Genomic DNA, 20,839 nt, shown 5'->3' with positions numbered 1-20,839 from the left:
TTGTTTGTTTGGCATGGTTTATTGGCTAGCATTTTGTTACCTCACCCAACAGGTTTCACGAGTGGTTGGAGGAAGGCGAGATGAATTAATTATTCTTTGCAATAGTTATCTCAAACCTATCCGCGAAGACACGCAAGAAAGATAATCATGCGGAAGGTATACATATTCTTTTTCAAAGGTTACACGTCATGGATAGCGAAAAGAAAATACCCAAACAGTCTAAACTGTTCATCTGAATTCACAACGAAAATCCTGGTTACCTATAATCTGGTAAAAGTATATGACAGTGAGAGCTATCGCTGGGGTAACTAGAACTCTGGGAGAAAAGCCAGGAGAAGCCGACAAAGGCGAAAAAAAGTGCCAAAGTGAAAAGCGGAACTTGTGATCATCGGAAAAATAATTGAATTTTGTTACCGGAGACAGCCTTGCCGAAAGTCTACTCTAGCTCTATGGCTAGATATGGTTGTCCTGTACTTGTGTGTCCGAAGAGACGGGGTATCTGTTACACCCACTAACAAAGCGGAGAGGTGTGAGGTGTGACATCACCACTGTTGGGTCAGCCCCAATGTCCGAGCGAGAGTCGATGTTAGGAGTCGCCAGTCCCGTCCACCTCAAAGTAGCGCGTAGTAAAGGCATGTCACTATCAGAATCCTCTGATAGCACAGAATCCTTCGCCTTGTTGGTGAAGAAAAAAAAACTTGGTATCGCACCCTCATCGTGCTCATTGCTCAAAAAACCTCCCCTTTATTCACTGTCAAGGCTAGCGACATGGATGAGATTTTTAAGATGATGATAATGATGACCCTGAACATTGTACTCTAACATTGTGCCTTTACTCAACTTGACCTTTATGGGATCGATGTAAATGTCAGACCGATCGATCAACATGGAACGGCTCCTGAATCATTATGAAGGCACGATTCTCAAGATAAACAATAAGGATATGATATATGCAGTACGGGGAGGAAATTTGTAGTCTACTGTGGTTTTTGAGGGGTAGTTTCATCATTCGTACGAGATGGGTGGTTAGTGGAAAAGGCTCGAGAGGTCCTTAAACATGAAATTCTAAAGTTCGAATCCTGTCCGATATACCCACACATCCTTGGACAAGGCGTTCAAAGCGCAAAGTCTTTCGTAGATATAGATGAGTACTGGTCAACACTTTGATAGTGATAACGGAAGGACACTCTGGAGGAGAAGGGGAGAGAAGAAATGAGGATCATCTGGCAATGATGGGGTGGAGTGATGATGGCGGGGCTTCCTGGGAGCTCAGTCAGTGCTCATCAGTGAATCAGCACTAAACCTCTGGGGACCGTTTCATCCCGACAAGATGTCAGTCTCTGACAGTTACCATATCACAGTCAGCGAGCAGAGTTACACAGCCAATCAAAACCATGGATTTTACTGAAATTGTCGGAGACTGACAACTTGTCAGGGCCGACAACTTTCATGAAACAGTCCCCTGAGTTCTGTGGGACCGTCATCATTGTGTAAGGATACCATGGTCCAAACTTAAAGGCATAATTTACCATTTGCAGATAAAACAAAAACCCAGCATTAGTGCTTTAGAATAGTTCCAAAATGTGAGTTTGGGATAGAAACAACCACTGTAAAAATCTTATTCTGTATTATCAATGTTAAGTATTGTTAAATAAACAAAATATTCACAATAGTCATAACAAAAATGCTGCCAGACTAAACCGTCTACAGTTATGTTTTATTCAAAAAAATACTGATATCTCCTTATATTTTAGGCTTTATTGCGAAAATTTTATATGGTAGAATGTTCTGTGATACAACAGGCCTACACATATGCATCAATAATGTGATATCTTAAACATTTTTTAAATCACTGTTCCCAAAGGTAAACAGGACTTTTAAGAGTATGTCCCAAGCAACTAACTAAAGTTGACGTTTTCAAACAGGTGTTCCCAGCCATGCCAGCGACGGGAGATTCATGTTACAGAATGGCGTTGTTGCAGAGCACATAGCATCCCCCGCAACTCCCTAAAAGAAAGAACTGTACTAGAACAAAAAAAAAAAACATGGCATAACATAACGCATAAAGAATGATAACTTATAAATTGTTTTAGCATTGACGGGAAGTTTGTTGCCTGCACAAACTTTATGTCGTAAGTCAATATAGGAAAAAAAAAAACCAGGATCGCGGTCATGCCCGGTTTCTCGGACGATTGCTTTTACATCTAATATTTGTGTCCCAATTGTGTAGGAGTTGTTTTTATTTGAAAACTAGTTATAAGCAAAGTTTCAATGTTCCGGACCTTAACCCTGTATGTGTGCTTTCAAAGCTTCATGGAAGACAAACACTTAAACATGCATTATGTTTGCTTCAAAGAAATACATCGTTTGAAGCAACGCCACAAAATGGAGAACTTGCTCTCAAGCGTTATATCCTATACTTCGAGAAGGCACAGTGCAGTAAACGTGTTATCTTGAGCATGTTCAGCTGATTACATCCAGAGAATAAAGTTGAGACTGCAAGTAAAGCACAGCATAGACTTTGTTTATATATATATATATATATACAATGTATATATATAAACAAATGTGTGTATGTTCTGCTTCAGAAACGGATTTTTAATCTAACATCACATCGCATCCTGGTCGCTGGTGAAGAATGCGATGACTAACCTGTTTGGTGTCTTGTTTCTAAAACATGCGCTTAATTTCCTCGCCAGGATAAAGCGTTTTAATGCCATTTTAGTTTTAATCTCATATATATATACATACATATATGTATATACATATATATCATAAATAGAGAGAGAGTATATCATATATATATATATATATTGTATATGTATACATATATATATAATTATATATTTGATATATATTTTTTTACACGATCATGTGTGTGTGTGTGTGTGTTAGAGAGAGAGAGAGGGAGAGAGAGGGAAAGAGGGAGATGGGGCGAGAAAGGAGTGGGGATTGAGTTTTAGATAATGTTTGTGAGAGTGTTCTGATTGGCGGGACGCATGAAGACAAACACAACCACATACTAACATCGTCTAAGAGGTCCTTATTTATAGACACATCCGCGACATTCGCATCAAAAGAAAGCCACTGGCGCGGTATTCTCCACTTCGCCGTGAACTTGTTCTCTACGTGTCAATTCACTACCACAACATCTTCAATCACACTCAATCTAAAACGGTGAAAATGGTTTGCATATCTCGCGACTGGCCGAGAGACTAACAAACATTCTAAAAGCACATCGCTGACAGAGTCAATACGAACGAGTACACGCTCGCCGAGAGTTTAAATCCACAAAGATTCCAGAATTAACCGCTCATGAACCTTACACATACTAAGAGATGATTTTCGGGATGTGTGCGTAGATAGAAATCGTTTGACATTATTTTCAGCTGCACAAATAGTATAGTCAGCGTCTTAGAGTGGAATGATTATTTTGAAAACTGATCACATTTAGCGGGAATAAGTAAGGGCTATAGTAGCGGAAATCATCAGCATCTCCAGTAAAGTCTGTGTAGGCTTCTATGTTTTAATGTCATTTATTGCAACAAAATAATTGCATTCTACATCATTCGGGTACAAAATGTTCCAACAGCTTTATGCTTGAAAAAAAGGTCGATTTAGTTTCGAAGTCTATCCCTATTATTGAAATTTTGTTTTTTAATTAGAAAGTAAACTTCACAGCATAATGGCTCTAGTTTATGTAAATGAAATCATGCTTAGATAAATGCAGGAACTAATTTAATTTCAACATAAGCATACCTCAACACAATTTGTAGGATAACATCAAAGCAAGAACCAGAGTGCCTGAATTTTTTTTTTTAAAGATCATGAAAATACCATCACTAATGGACTTTCTTGGAATGGGACGATATAATGCATTCTTGTTAGATTGAGGACCATACCAAGTATGGAGTAAAAATGGCGCTGTTTCTCTGGTAAGCAATGAACTGTTTGATGTTCTCTACAAACATCAAACCACAGTGCACGCATAATTGTTATTTTTCCGATGTACATAATCTATTTTTCTCCGTAATTGGAGGAAGGAGTGTGAAAATATTGATTTCCAGCGTTAAGAAAAATCGCGGGCCCTGGGCGCATCGAGGCGCCTCAAACCGACCTCTCTCGGCGGGGTAACAAGATTAAGCAATGTGTGGGGGGGGGAGGGGGGGGGGGGGAGGGACTCCGTGCATCCATACAGGTTCTAGGAAAAGGAGTAGGGAATCGAGGTATCCAATGCAGTGATAAAGTCATCTGCAGTGGGTTGCCATAGGAACAGTGAGAAATAATCGTCGCGGAGGAGGGCTATTATATCAAGCGCTCTATTAGAACTCATGGTGGTATAGGCCTTCCCCTTTAACATCTTATTTTCTCCTTCTCTCTCTCTCTCTATCACCACATAGCTACACACACGCACGCACACACACACACAAACACACCACACACATCACACACACACACACACACACAAACAAACACACACTCACGCACACACACACACAACACACATACATGATATTGATTTATATAATTTTATGCGCAAAACGTGTGCAAAGCACTGTCAGCAGTAATAAGGGATTGAATGGGCATTGTTGAGACGTTAAAGGTTCAGTTTACATTTGGGAGCAGTGATTTTAAAAATCTTCAAGATATCACATTTGATGCATATGTGTAGATCTGTTGCATCACAAAACATCCTACCATATAGAATTTTCGCAATTAAAGCTAAATTGCAAGCCAAATTAAAGCCAAATCTCAATAACCATACAGACTGTACACGGTTTCGTCTGGGAGCATTCTTATCTTAACTATTGTTCACATTTTGTGTATTTAACAATACTTAACATCGATTATACGGATTCAAATTTTCACAGCTGTTGTTTCTTTCCCTAACTCTTATTCTAGAACTATTTTAAATCACTAATGCTGGGGGTTTTTTTATCTGCAAATGGCAGATACCGTCTCCCTAGAGCTGAGTCAAGTATAAGTATAAGAACTATATGTACACGTATATATATATATATAAAGAAATGAAGAAATAAACTGATAATGCCCTTTTTGCCAATAAAGAATTAGTTTATTCGACTCAAATTTTCAGCAGCCTCCGCCTTCTTCAGGAGTCTTATATTTTCAAAGGCCTATATAATATCATATACTCACTTTTCCTCTATACAACGTACGATATGACCAGTTATGATGAGGTGGCTATCGAGACAAGTTGACTATGTTAACACATCTGTGCTTTTTGGAGTTTGTTTTTGCTTCTTTCAAATATATGAAATCAATGTGAGCATTTTTGTAAATTTACTTTCAGTAATTTGACTCTGTGCAGCCTCAGTTAACAAAAGCAAATTTCTTTTCCGAAAGGCAGTCAAAGCGAAATGATCCTGCCTTGACTCTTTGAATAAAGTAAACGAAAACCTGCTTATTTCATAAATCCTACAATGGGACAATATCATTTTACGGATCAAGTACGCTTTAGATTTAATCAGAAATATATATTTGCTCCGCTCTCTCTATGCATTATTGTCTACAGCTTTTCAAAAGTCAATATCGACACTAACCAGGACGAGCTTGTATGCCTGTCGTGTCAGGATAATCGTTTCCCGCCAGAAGAAAAAATCAATGTCAGACAGAATTCTTCCACGGTTTGACGGAGAGCCTTCGCAAATAGAAATGATCGAAAGGGTATCGATCGCCCTCTACGTGCGCGAGTGGTATAATTATGATTGCACCGTCCGCGGATCGAACGCCTGAAAAGAAACCCAGGCACAACTACAGCAACACGTGGTTTGAACTTCAATGTAGCATTCCATCAAAGCCAAATGAGGTACACATGATATCCGGTACATTATAGTGGTCTTTTTCATTTTTATTTTCGAGCCACAGCATGAAGGAGGGCACATTTGAAGGGCGGTGGTCCGTTTTGAATGTCTGACTGAACCTTGTACGGCCAATGATTCAGTTGATTTTTCCTTTCTTTTGAATGGTGAAGAGCATTTAGGAATCGCTCATTTGTGCGCTGCATGCTAAGACAGAACAATGAGAACAAATAGGTTAGTCAAAATACATAGTGTCTCTTGGAGGAGTTCTGAAAGCAAGTAATCAAAATAAATGAAAATGATAATGTTCTCTTTAATCGTTCAGTTACAGTATTTACTTTCATTTTGTTTTATTTCTCCACTTGTACAAAGTATAGCCATTAATTTTATAACAAATCAACGATAACGTTTATGTCAAATATTGATGAGTGCTTAAAAGAATGAATATAATTCATTCCTCTGTAATCCAATCATTAATGCAACTCATTCCTTGATGAAAACGTAAGCCCCTTCTGCAGTGTTCTGTGGAAATGCTATTCAAAAAAAAAAAATGTACACACCAGGTAGGATTTTGATCCTGTAGTCTCCTGTGTAAGACCCCCGAAGCGAGCCACATAAACTTATACCGCAGTGTTTTCCCTTGATGCTGTAACCATGACGACACGACAATATTTCGTCAGGCAGATTAAGGATGAAGACTGGACATTGACTGGGATCCTGCAGCTTCACCATCATTCCATGGGTCGATAGCCGCCATTCCCCCTAAATTTACACAAGCACTTCTAGTTCGTTTCATACTATCACGTTTCACCAACCATCTGAGTACACACACGGTGATATGACCAACATCACGATGATAGTAGGAAGGATGAAGGGTCATAGATGTCAGAGAGAGAGAGAGAGAGAGTCAGGGAGGAGACATCTTTCCGACATCGAGTGCTTCATACATGCGGGAGAGCGTACCAAAACCTAGAGGATCAGAAGAAGTTTCCGTGCATGGGTTGATATTAATAAAAATAAAACTGGTTTAAATCGGGTTGGTTGAAAAAAAACAACTGACAAACTGACCAGCATGCATTGATTTATCTATAGATTTGATTTAATTCAACTTGATTTGATCTGATCTGAGTGTAATTCCGGCCTAATGCAAACAAATCAGTATAATTAGATTTGATATGACTCGATTTTACCAGATTCAACTTGATTTAATTTTAACACTCCCTTCCACCCGAAACAAATAAAGCAGTTTAAATTGACTTGACTTCATGTAATCTTATTTCGACCTATTAATTTTCAACTTACTCGATTTTCAAAGTGCCTATTCTATAACGAGTCCCTTAATAACAGGTGTATTTTCGCACATTTTAGGCAAACCAATGCTACCTGATTAGATTGCATTGTATTGCATCTACTGATGCACTACTTTTGGGATACGCAGTTTTCAAAATTACTGTGTTTTGCTTTAAAATGTTAAATAAAGAAGCGATATACATAATGTATGCATTCAACATTACTCACAGCTTGACATTTACATCCTTGTTGATCTTTGATTCCCCCCCCCCCCTAAAAAATGGACAGTTTCAAGGTAAAGTGTATTGCATTAAAAAGCCAAGCTTGGTTTGTTTGTTTTTTTCATTTGCCATTTTCTTCCTCATACCTTTATTCTTCTAAGGTCCAAGTGTTCCGTTTCCTAACTTTCTTGATTTGTTTCCTGCTATTGACAAGACCTGATATGACGAAAGCGTGGGCGTTTGCTTGGTTTTGTGTTTTATTTTTGCTGCTTTTTTTCTTTTATTTTCTTTCTCAGCTCGAGACAACTTGATATGCGAGTGTGACTTCTTCATTGATTGATGCTGCAACTTGACGTAAAATGTGACGCTTGTAGGTAACATAATGATACCATGCCATATTGACATTCAATGGATGCTGTCACAGGCACTCGCGCACACGTGCACACGCGAGCGCGCGCGGGTGCGCACGCGCACTTGATAACCAATTTATGTACGTGAGATCAATACGTGCTTGTTTTCAGGAAAGGAGAGTTTGTTCGTCCGGTCGTCTGGATGCGAGTCACGCGTTTTGGCGGGACACGTAAAGACCCGGTGAGAAAGTGCCTCCTTTGATATTCATCCGACAGTGTTCTGCGCGCGTAGCTCTGGATGGATTTTAGTTGTCGGAGGAGTATGTGACGGGAGCAGCTCTTTCTTCCTCATTATGCAAATACATGCCTCCGTCAGCATATTTCAAATTGTAAATTACATCAATCACTTTGACACTTTTTTTTCTTTGCATCATCTGATAATAAAATGTGGTATTTGATATGTAGGACGCAGACACGAGCATCCTTGTATGACATACTTTTGTATTCCATGATATCCCCCCCCCCCATACCTCCTTCCCTACGTCCTCCAAGAAATTCTTATTAACATACTCGTTTAGACAGATCCACAATCGAATTTACCAACGATCTTTTCCCTCATTTCCACCATAGATAGTTCCTGCCAACTGCTGACGGCCTAAAACGAAACTACATTCGCTAAACATGATAAGCCTAGACATATTTAATACCTTATAATTGACATATTTTTCAATGGTTCCAAATGAACAATCTTAGCTGAAGGTTCCACATACTGTCAGTGTCTCTTTTAAGTGTTGAAAATTGAGATAAAAATTATTTGCTGCTCTGCTACTATCCTGATGAATACACATGCATTTCAGGGTTGGTTTCGGTACGAAGAATTTTGTAAGCGAAAAAAAAAATCTGATTCCTAAAAAAAAAAGAGAAGAAGAATAAGAACACAAATTTCGATACCCTTGACAATGAAAATATAGTTGAGTATAGTCGCTCTGTTGAGTAAGAAAATGCCGCAAAGTTGCTTCAACCTATCCATAAGACAAATCTGAAAGATTGTTAGGAAGTGTATTTCTGCAACCAAAAAAAAAAAAAAAGTAGCCTAGTTCTTTATCTTTTTGTTTATGATGAAAATGTGGCAGAATGAATGAAATAACAATGAAAGGAGGAAAAAACCGCAGTATCACATTTGATGCTAAATAAGGAAAAAAACCGACTGCGAACACTTAAAGCATGAATATTGCGGACAAATCTCCATTTTCCAACTTCACCTCATACAAGCTCTCTTAACGATTGAAATCAATTTACGCAGAGCAGCTGCCGAGCTTAATAATGTTACTGTTCCTTCGCATAGCCCTAGGCTAGGGCTAGCTTTAAAGCTCTAAAACCAATGGCGGTAACGAGAAGTATCCACTTAACAAATTGATTTCTAAGACCCTTTCAGTCAGTCAAATCTTCATTGGATACTATAGGCCTAGTATTGAATATATAGCACCACCTGCAGTGATGAAAGGAGAATTATTTCTTCTAAGAATGAAGTCTCTGTTATTCTTTTGTCTCCTTTAAAAGAATAGAGAAACATTTATAATGATGATCCATGGTATTCTAATAGTCCAGTAGACAGTAAAATATTCGGTGATTTCCAGTCAGTTAACTGTTCACAAAATATTTAAAGGATAAATCGTAACCTATTTCGCCGAACGGTAAACAAGCAGACGTGACAGAGATACCATCAGGAGAAGATTAAAGTTTATCGATGGACAATAATACATAGACGATGACCGTGATTGTTATGAAGATAATAGTAATAGTGGTAATAATAATAACAATAATAATGATGATAGTAATAGTAATAATAACAATGATAATAATAAGAATGATAATAATAAGAATAAGAATAATAAGAAGAATAATTATAGAAATAATAATAACGATGATAATGATAATAATGATAATAACAATAATAATAATAAGAAGAAGAATGATAATAATAAAAGTAATAATGATAATAATGATAATATCAATAACAATAATAATAATAAGAAGAAGAATGATAATAATGATAATATCAATAATAATAATAAGAAGAAGAAGAATGATAATAATAAAAGTAATAATGATAATGATAATAATAATATAAATAATAATGATAATAATAATGGTGATAACAATGATAATAGTGATGAGAAAAAAAAATGATAATAACAATGAAGATAATGATGATAATTATAAAACATACATTACTCATAATATCATCCTCACATTCCATTCATACTAGGATGGTGGCGTTTACAGTCCCAATTCACATCTCATATGAAAGATGAAAAACATTGACAGAATACTGAATGGGTTTTCCTATGCTTTAAATTCCTTAAGAACTTGGATGCTGTAAATCCACCACATCCATGAATTGCGGGACACTATAGATTAGATGCCTTGAGCTTCGCCCTCTATAATGCCTGGGATTGTTTATTTAGTGTTGAAATGAATCGCTGTAATGTAGAAAATACGTCTTATTGTTTCTTAAAACAAAAATGGAAAAAAAAACATAACTGTATGTGGCTGTTATATTATTGTGATGATGTTCAATGCAGATAACTGTAAATAAATTTGAATACAAGGTAAAACATTATATAAAACCTACTCAGGATATTGTGAAGACCGACAAGTAGGAGATAAAAAGAAACAACAAATTGTAAAAGCAGTGACCACTCAAGTTGCGACTATGCAACGAGGCGTAAAACGAAGCCAGCCGTGCGAGGCGTCAGACAATTTTTTCACTTCAGTCGTTATATCCTTATGCCTCTAAAACAAGATTAAATTACACGGGTAACAAGACGAATCTACTTTTCTCACGAGGCAATTATAATGATGATTAAGAGGTAATGAAATAAATCATAACAATTATGATTTTAATAGGAAAAGTCTATATGTACAATGAAGCACACGGTTTAAGACATTGTAATACGTGATGACGATAATGAATTTTTGTAAGCACGATCTGACGCTCTGTTTTTAGCATCTTTATTAATTTATTAAATCAGGAAGAATGCAGGAGAGTTTGAAAAGTTTGACTCAAGCGGAGTAAGGTAATAAGTTACGTAGAACTACCACTGAAAGAGAAGACCATATTAGTAACATGTTTTAGTTCTCACGCATAAGGTTTACGTGGCGCTGAATTGGGGAAGAAATCAACTTTCCTCTTTCCTCTTGGAAATCATTGCACATTTCACGCTTCCAAATGTCACTACATGATACATGAGCAATCCTAAGCAAGTTAAGGTCCTTTTTAACAACTTCCGCAAAAACTTCTTGAGAAAAGTTTATACATCTTGGGATGAAATGCTTAAAGGGATGGTATAGTTTTGGTTGAGAAGGGGTTTCAGGTTTTAATTTCTTGCGAGATGATCAGAAACCCACTCTTACGAAATATCAGAGAGCATACAATTCAAGAGGTATTCGAACTCGATTAGATGAAAATTGGTTTTGAAATGGCTGACATATCCAAAAACAAAGAGGTTCTAATAAAAGGTTGGTCCACCTTTGTTTTGCTTTGTTTTTGGATATCTCAGCCATTTCACAACTACTTTCCATCAAATAAACATTTAATTCCTCGGTATGCTCTTTAATATTTCATATAAGTGGTCTCGAATTATCTCACGAAAATTCAAAACTTGAATCCCCATCTAAACCAAAATTGTACCATCCCTTTAAATGTATAGATTGTGCTTTTGGTGTGAAATGGTTATCCTTGTTCAGATGACAACAATGTCATACCCAATAGATTATGAATCAGTGGTTTCCCACGAAGGTCACGATGAGAAAGTTGTTTGTAAAGTAAAATCAGAAAGAGAGGTTATAGATTAATGACTAATGCATTGTTTTCTTTTGCTTTGTTTGCGTGTGTGTGTGTGTGTGTGTGTGTGTGTGTGTGTAATAGTACATTGGAGAGGAAGCAAGCAAGCTGCTCACCCAATTCCGTAAAGCTTCGGTGAGCAGCTCCTCTAATGACGCGACATAATCACAAGGTTCGAAATCAGGCGCCCTCATCAGTCCTCTGGGAATGAGTTTGCTGACAATATTGTCATTTGCGCGGGATTACTCTTCTCGGAAAGACAAATCTCTTCTTTCTTTTTTCTTTCTTTTTTACCCCTTCATCTCCTTCTTTTTCTCATTTTTTTTTTCTTTCGATTAGCCGCATCCTTACATGATTAGCGGGGATAAACAAACAGTGGTTGGACGATAATTCCATTTTCAAGGCAGATGCCGCTCGCTCAAAGGCTGTGGCAGAAACCCCAGTAGAACTTGCCTAATGACAGTGACGTATCGAGTAAAGAGGGGTGACGTCACCATTCATAGCGTATTACAGAGAAAGGGATTGCTCACGCGGAATTACATTCTCCACGTAGGCCCGAGGAGTATTGATCCAGACACAAATGAAAAAAAGGGGGTAGCAAGGATTTTTTTTTCTGAGAAAATTCGATTTCTTATATTTTCTTCGTCTCCATCTTTACTTCCACTTCAACCAATCTGACTAGATCTCTTGGCATTGATTCAACCTCTGTGTAAAGATAATCCCATAACAATGAAACAAAGCAGTTCTCTGTATGTTTCTCTGTATGGGTTTCAATGACTAATACATCATCCATGAGGAACAAACACGATAATATCATCATAGCTGGTAGGAGAATTTGCTTTCATACATAAATTGACAAGTAGCTTCGCCCCCACCCCCAGAAACATATCTCAACACATGCACATACACGCACACATACACACATATGACTAAACCTATTGCCTATTACATAATGTGGAAAGCCTGATGGAGATATCCAGAATCACGTAGGAGAATTAAGAATGATGCGGTCCTTGTGAAGATGGAATGTTTAGGGGGAAAGACCCGAAGCGAACAGCAGTTTGTTTTATTTTCATTCTAAATTTTACACTACTGTTCTACCAAACCATGGTTTGTCACGAGGGGAAAATAATACAAATGATTCCGATGCATTCGTTTCCTATCCCAATTTGCCAACGTTTCCTAATAAACTGCTTTTAATCTTTTCTTTCTCTGGGTCAAATCATTCTGATTCGAGATAACTTTTTCCCCCTCTCTTATTAGTTCTTGCAGGATCACTCACATCTCCTCAAGCAATCATTGGGATTGCCGGAGATCACTGAACTCAAAAGCGGATCGATATTGTCTCATCTGCGCTGCAAAACCTGAGAATAATCATGCTAGTCATCATGACCATTCACTCTGTGTCGTCTCCAAATCTGGTCTGTTTCTTCCTTTTCAATTTTCCATATTCACATATGAATGCTTTACAATGATCTTCATCTTCTTCACCATCACCACCAACCACCACCTATATCGTCGTCGTCATCATGGTCATCATCATCATCATATTTGTCCCCTTCTCTTTACCCCGCTCCCTCTGTCTACCCCCTCCCTCCCTCTTTCTACCCCCTCACTCCCTCTTTCTACCCCCTCTCTTTCTCTGTGTGTATGTGTTCTTGAGTCTGTTATGATTGTGAGTGATGTTGTTAGTTCTTTATCTTGTCTTCGTTCTATCTTCCATCTCTCCTCGACAAGTCGGATGACTGTTGCCATGTCGTTGACCTCTTCCGGGCTCTTCACCTCACGTCTTCTCCCTGTCACTCAACCTGTCTCAAGCTCCCAGGCATCTAGTCAACGTCAGGTTACCCACCTTGTTAATTCGGCTTTCCACAGTCGATATACGCTGGGCCCCTGGCGGGCTGTTTATTCAACATGGGAGCCTTTTTCTCTCACTATTATCGACGCGAGGTTTCGTGAGCCTCGCAACATCCTTTGCTGAGACGGAGTCGACGTTTTTGCCATTCATTTCTGATTGAATCAGTGTGATGCAAAGGGATAGAATAACTCCAAGACCTCGAAATAGCATAGCGTGATTATTATAAAGTATCGTTTCTATCTGACATGTCTGACTGGCTTTTCTAATCTTGAGGAGATTTTTCTTTGGTGTGACGAAGCAAATACCGGTCTCTTTGAAAGTCTTTTATGGCTCCTGAAAACCAGTGGCAGTAATGGAGGACTGAGATCTGTAACCGTTGAAGACACGATGCTGCTCGCAGGGGTTTTGACCACACAACGCCTCCGCGCATGTAGTTGCAAGGGGCAAGTGCTTTATTTTTCTGTTGCACTTATCCCTAGCGGAAATTCCAACATAAAATACTATCAAAATAACAACCTCCCTCACACTCAAAGATAGAGAGAGAGAAAAGAGACAATGGCCGTTGGAGAAGGCAATATCAGCAATTAATATCAGAACCTGACACTTTGTCGTTGAAAAAGCCATAATGAATATACCCATCTCTTGTTTCTGTGCTCTGTATAAGATAGTAACACAAACAGTTGTTCCAACATTGTAGTCTGGCGTGACACACGTGGGACATTTGCAATGTGATGCCATCATTTGGACTATGTACACCTGATCATCGAATATTAATGTATCACTGTCCAAAATTTGATGATTGATAAGATTCCTCAAAATCAGTGGGGCTTGCTTGGTTAGAGGAGGATTTTGTCTTTCCATCCGAGAGTATCGCTGACTTTATAGTTGGTAGGTAGCGGTGTTGTCGCTCTCTACGGTAATCCATAAATTCCGTAGGGATGAAATTGATGAAGCTTGGTGCTTGAAAGTGATTCATTACGACACAGCCCTGTCAAATCTGAAGTGTTGGTGTAGGCATGCAACCCACGGCCTTTGCACCGCAAAGTCAAATACTGAAATTACTTTGGCTACTACTGGAGAAAACCAAATAAGAGAAAAAGGAAAGAGACAGAAAGAGAAAAGAGAAAGGCAGAAAGAGGGAACACAATGCATTGTGGTCGCTCAAAGATGACGTTTTGTTTCATCTTGATCTTTATTCTCTTTCTATCGAAAGTCAACCCGATCGGAGAAATGACAATACGCCGGCAAGATTCGTTAGAAATAAACAGTTGAAAATACTGCCAGAAGTAACAGTTCTCATTAAATAAAGTATGATGTAAGGGCATTAAAGCTTGACATTTGATCATGGATCTTCCACGACGTGTGAACTATAACTTTTATCAAACATTTACATCACTTTACTCGTAAGATAGAGATGAAGTGACCTCAAATACTCCAAACGCCAGTCCTTCGTCTGGGGATTGCAGGAGTCGATCCGCAAAAACCAATACCAAGGCTGTTGCCTGAAAAATCATCTAGGAGGATTCAGCTTAGACGGGGAAAGATGAAATCATAAAAAAGGGGTTCTTATTCATTGTCATCTGGTGCCATGCCTGGATTCATCTAAACAAACTCAAATCTTTTCGGTCGTGGGATGATTGCCACAGATGCCTGTTACAATCCAGCCCGGTTGCTACATTCATTCCTCATCCCTGATTGTGGCGTTGAGATTTATTGGCTTCCATCGCCTGTCAGACAAAGGGGGGAACCATGTCTCCCACCATCACCCACCCGCCACGGTGGATCAGTCTGTCGACGTCTGGCTGCAAAAGTACACATGCCCTTCTCATCTTACTCAGTAAAAAACAAAAAAAAACAAAACAAAACAAATAAAAACAAAAACAAAATCGCTTCCCAGCGATGAACAATATTCTTTGTAATGCTATATGTGTAATCTCCCTTTCTTTTTTTACCTTCCTCTATTTCTCCTGAGAAATAATATGTGAGCCAGTCCGCTCCAATATAAAGCGAAGCGATGAACCTTACCTGTGTTGTTATTTAAAATTCTATGTGTATGAGAGTTTTGTGTTTTTCTTTTTTATTTTTTTTTTGTCAGTGACATGTAAGACAACATGTAGTACAATGTCGGGTTCCCATTTCTTCTTTTTTTTCCGCATTAAGAAGTTAAGCTGCGAAATGACAACATTTCTGTGAAAATGGAATGTTGCTCATGTCCCTTCAAATAGGTTGAAAGGGTAAAGAATCTGTACTGAGTCATGGTCCCCTCCTCTGAGTACATGACAAGCGTAAGATGGTAAGATAGCATTATATAGAGTATGTGCTAAAGAAGTCATACCATTACACTTAATATTATCTATACACATACACGCTTTGAAAACTTATACATGCAATACTTATAAATGTATGATAGATCATGCCATCTGTGTTACCAAGTGCTATATTCATCAAAACCTACTGCATAAATTGAATACGCTTCGTGCATATTTTCATTTTTCAGCTGATTCTTGTTATCTTTATGAGTCTTTTTTTTAATATAATTTACTCAAGATTTCCTTTATGGATGGAGAAAAAGAAGTAAAACAAAACAAGCAAAACTTCATTTTTGTGTTCACCTTATCTTAACTAGTATGGCAGTTTTCAGTTGTTTTCCGTTTTTGCTTTGTTTTGTTTGTTTGTTTAATGTTTCCGACTATACACAAGAAGTAGATAATTTTGGTCATAAGCTTGTCGCTTCGCGAGGGCGCTGTTGGAATTTTACATTTATTTCTGGAATGATTCTTTTTTATTTTTCCTCCGTTTGCCAGCATATAGTACACTGTAACGAAAATGTTTAAATAACGATATTATGGTTTGTTAGTTGGTCTTCAATCGCAATGGAAACGCATTTGCGTCGGGTGAGGTTGTAAATGAAATGTAGGCCTAAAGCTATACATTAAGGGATGAGAGCTATCTAAAACCAGACTTAATAACCAAATTGAGATGCCTGGAGCAAACTCACTATAGAGAATAATAACGCCTATAACACACTGCAAAATGCTTTCACACCTACAGGGTGAGGTATACACTGGTATAACGGAGGCTTTCTTGTGAACATGCAATGACATGATAAAATACATTATTTTCCTCTTTTTTTATTTGGGTTACATGTATGTTTTTTCATATAATCTGTCATCTTGAATTTGAAGGAAATAGGAAAGTTACTCTACATTGCAATTTTTTCGTGGATATTTGGTGCAATTTTCTTTCTACTTACTGGACGTACTAACTACATTTCTATGATTGTAATATATAAAACTGAAATATATTTATGACTGACCTTCTCTTACAAATCAGAAACTGCGCAAAGCATGGACATCATGCATGGTTTATACATTTAATGTTGAGAAATTTAGATGCCAAGTGTGACTCATGGGTACTCTGTATGTCAATGGAAATGCATAAGAACGAATGTAGTGAAAGAAAATGCGATTTGTACAGTATGTCCCAAAATATTACAACGGATTTTCGCATTGATAACACCCGATATGATAAGACCGTCTAAATGCTACTTCAGGGTCGTGAAATATAATATCTTAGCTCTATTTTGCAGAAAAAACCCATTCAATTTGGTTGAGCGGTCAAAGAGAAATGTGGATTATTGTAAAGCGTGTCATGAGTCATGGATGCTCTTGGAACTGCATATTAATGTGTGAACACAATAGACAGAACTTGGAGGGAAGAGATTCCTGACATGCTCTACAAAATTCCTCATTTCTCTTTGACTACTGAAGCAAATTGAATTCGGTTTTCTGTAAGATGTGGGCAAAGAATCATAGATTCATACTATGGCGAGGTTGTAAATGAAAAATTGTATTTGAATTGTTTCACTATTTTAAAAGTTATCTTAGCGGAGGGTACCGCTGTAATTTTTTTTCTAGGGGACATACGGTATAGTGAAGATGCCCACGTATATATGAGGGTGTGAGTAACTATTTATGATGTGAATTTCTTAAATTGCGTTTCTTTTCTCTTCTCTCCGCTGCAGTTTGCTCGAAGCTTAGTGATAACATCACCGCCATTTTGTCTTCCACGTCATGCGAGACCAGTCTCGCCGTCCAGTCGTTAGTAGAAACTCTTAAAATTCCACACGTAGAGGTCTCGCGAGAGAAGTGTTCGGTGGAGAGACAAAACGGCTTCAGCGTCAGCATACGACCGGACTACTCGCACATTAGCCGGGCCACACTGGATCTAATGCTTAAGCTGGGATGGACCCAAGTCTCGATTTTCTACGATTCCGATACAGGTTTGTTGGCATGGCAACCATGTTTGGACAATATTCTTGCCTGCATCCCAATGGCAAACACGTACAAAGAATGACAAATGATTTATCAAAATGGCGGAGGATTTAGTAGCAAAATAATTGATCACAGTCGATTTGAAAATTCAATGAGCAAACACTTTATTAGAAACATGAACGAATACATGTGTCTGCGTGAATGAATTGAACAAATTAATGAGATATTGTTTGTGTGTTTGTTTGGATTTTTAGTAGGACAGGAGCTTATGTCGAATAGTGATTCACTTGGTTTAAATAAACAATAGAAAGATCAGAAATTCCGGTGCCAGTACAATAAGTCACGCTGCATCTCCAATAATCATCCGCATTGATTGTACGTCTTGAAAAGTAATTTTAAAAAAAGTTTTTAAAAAGTTGAAAAGTAAGTAATCTTTGCCCTGTCACTCCTTTGAACGACTACTTTGATTTGTTCTATAGGAGACTCATTTCCATTTTTTTTTCTGAACAAAATCAATCTTAAAAACTTTGAAAGCTTCCGTGCAGTTGAACGCTGCATGGTAGAAGACTTAACGGTGCACTACGTATTCTTTCTTGGGTATGTTATATGCTTCTCTTGAAAACGGCAAGAACATGCTTGCCGAAACGTCTCGAGTGGGTAGGCCGTTTACAGGGCCACATACACACCCAAAATCAGTCTTTCCTCTCTTTTTTTATTCTAACACACACCACCGTTTCTTTACCTTGCTACACAAGAGCCATGATTAGTTGTGAAGTTCCAGTTAACCCAATGGTCCAAGTTGGCAAAATACGTTAAGACATGATTTGCTCTGAAAGTGATTATTCACTCATGGCTCAGGTCTTCGAGCTATGGGAAGATACGATTTAGGCTATATTCTTCACATTTCAAACAGCAGTGATAGTTGGGCAGTTATCGTACCATACTAGGCAACATCCTTGCATATTTGGATAGTTGAGTTAAATGTTTGATCGTTAGAATGTTATCATTTCTTGTTTTGTGTGTACATTCTCTTCAAAATAATGTTCTACGGGTGGTGCGTGAGGCTAACGTTAAGGATAACCATCTTGGTCGTGCATATTTCATGCTAGGTGTCTCTCTTACACTGTACTTATATTAATGACCCATACTCTCAGCATACAGGAATGTGGAAGATTTATTACTGCTGTCTGCTGCCCTCACGGAGACCTACCCGCCGCACTTCCGGTTGTTCCGGCTGAAGCAAAACCCGTCGACGGGCAAACTGGACTTCGTCCATCCGCTGCATACAGTGAAGGACTCTGACATGTTCAACAGCGTGGCGTACTGCAGCACGGCCAACAACATCAACCTCATTCGAAACGTAAGATAGTAATATGACACCCGCTAACAAAACACTGGTGTCATGGTAAATGTACACACGTTTTGACACTGCAGTACGGTCAATATAACTTCACTTCATTCTAAACGTGCATGAGTAGAGATACACCGAAATACGGAACAGTAAAACATTGGTGTCATAGTTTGCGTTGACACTGCAAACTGGGTCTCAACATCTTAACACGATATGATTCTTGTCACAACAATGCAAACGAGACATTGTGAAATGCGAGTCTTTAAAGGTTTCTAACGTTAAAGATGTCAATAAACTCTCCTTTCCGTGGAGCTGTGATAGATTTACACTGTCTCTTTAACGCTTTTCCAAAATGTTTTCGTGCCATCCTTTAAAGTGCATTACTGCGCGGTTGTTGTTGTTTTTTTTTTTCCATTATCTTTCTCGTTTGGGGGTTGCTCATGAGTTGACTTGATATTCGTGCGTGGAGTGCAAGTACTATACCTTTGCTATGGCACAGTTACGAACTGCAATTTATTAGCCTTGGCTGCGAGATACTGCCATTCAAAACTAAACAGTAATACTTCGAAAATACAGCTGACCTTGGTGATACAACAGTTACCTTGACACGAAAGTGACAGTGAGAGGTTTTGATGGTCGTCATAACCAGACGCCGAGTCTTGAAAACGGAAGAAACATTTTTTTTTTTTTTTTTTTTTTTTTTGGGGGGGGGGGAGCATACGTCAATGATGCTACGAATTCTAATAAGACGCTGAAGCTTTTATATTGATATTGTTGTTGTAGTCTTTCCCTACTCCTTTACGCTGCAGGTTTCTCTTTTTCTCTCCCTCTCACCGTTGATTGCAGGCGGCCAAGTTTGGAATGACCTCAGGCGAATATCATTGGATCGTAGCGTCTCACGTGAGTACAACCATGACGTCATCATTTCCTCTTTTATTTCCGGGCAAGGTAAAAGGTGATGTCGTGCTTACATCCCTTGCGCGTTGATTAGGCCTATGTGCATTATTGCATGGCAGTCTTTCATAACGTAAAATCAAGGACATTCCCTTGATGAGTTTAGTCTTTAAGAAAGGATGTGCAATATTTTTTTTATCACCGCTGCTACTTCTGAAGTGACATTTTGAGTTCCTTTGTTTTGCGTGATCGTTTTGTTTCGTTTGCTTTGGATGAAATAGCAGAAAATGATTACCAATGCGCTCCTTTATTGGAGTAGCCTCGAGTCAGACGAACGTGCAGGCATTCCTTAAAAAACAGCTGGCTAAATGGTGTTTAACAAAATAGATTCAAAGAAGATGGATGGACCCTTTAAATGTTTATTTCATTACGTATCAATATTAATAGATTAATAACTTCGAAGCGACGAGTCCATTGTGCAACATTCATTGTTTGCTACATATACTTGTAATAGTGGCAGAAGCTGCTCAGTGATACAATACGTATATGTTTTCGTTTCGTTTGGACACTGCACGTTTCTGAGATGACTTCATTTTTCAACCTTTTTCAATATCTATTAAGATCATTGCTAGCCTGTTGGAACATCGAGTGTTAACGTCACATATTCATAGATAAAATCATATATTCATCGTCTGAAAGTAAAGATTTTGGGGGTTGTCTTTCGATATATTTATTTGGTATTTAAGTGAATTCCTGATGCAGTTTGTTAGGCTATCACAAGGGTGAAGTCCTCCACATATGGTTGGAAAGCGTTTGATATCTGGCTAGAAAAAAGCAAATTCGAAGTCTTGATGGATTTCGATCAAGTAGCATCAAGCCGTGTTTTTTTTTTCTTTTTGACTTACGTTAAACCTGCCAACCAAAGCTTCTACGTA

At 38.2% G+C, this 20,839-nt stretch overlaps 1 protein-coding gene across 1 annotated transcript in view; it reads left to right on the top strand.

Annotated features, from left to right (window-relative positions):
- Positions 1-20,839, top strand: part of LOC139728196 (glutamate receptor ionotropic, kainate 1-like) — a 136,824-nt gene that overhangs the window by 90,955 nt on the left and 25,030 nt on the right. Inside the window, exons 3-5 of the mRNA XM_071639158.1 lie at positions 17,410-17,667; positions 18,814-19,019; positions 19,857-19,910. Coding sequence (XP_071495259.1) covers positions 17,410-17,667; positions 18,814-19,019; positions 19,857-19,910 — 518 coding nt within the window. The remainder of the gene's footprint in view (positions 1-17,409; positions 17,668-18,813; positions 19,020-19,856; positions 19,911-20,839) is intronic.

This window comes from Diadema antillarum, unplaced genomic scaffold (assembly GCF_040938485.1).
Source record: "Diadema antillarum isolate AM-2024a unplaced genomic scaffold, OU_Dant_1.0 seq00000169_RagTag, whole genome shotgun sequence".
NCBI classification, from domain to species: domain Eukaryota; kingdom Metazoa; phylum Echinodermata; class Echinoidea; order Diadematoida; family Diadematidae; genus Diadema; species Diadema antillarum.
The sequence above is the reverse complement of the archived record's forward strand: the minus strand, read 5'-3'. Positions and strand labels throughout refer to the sequence as shown.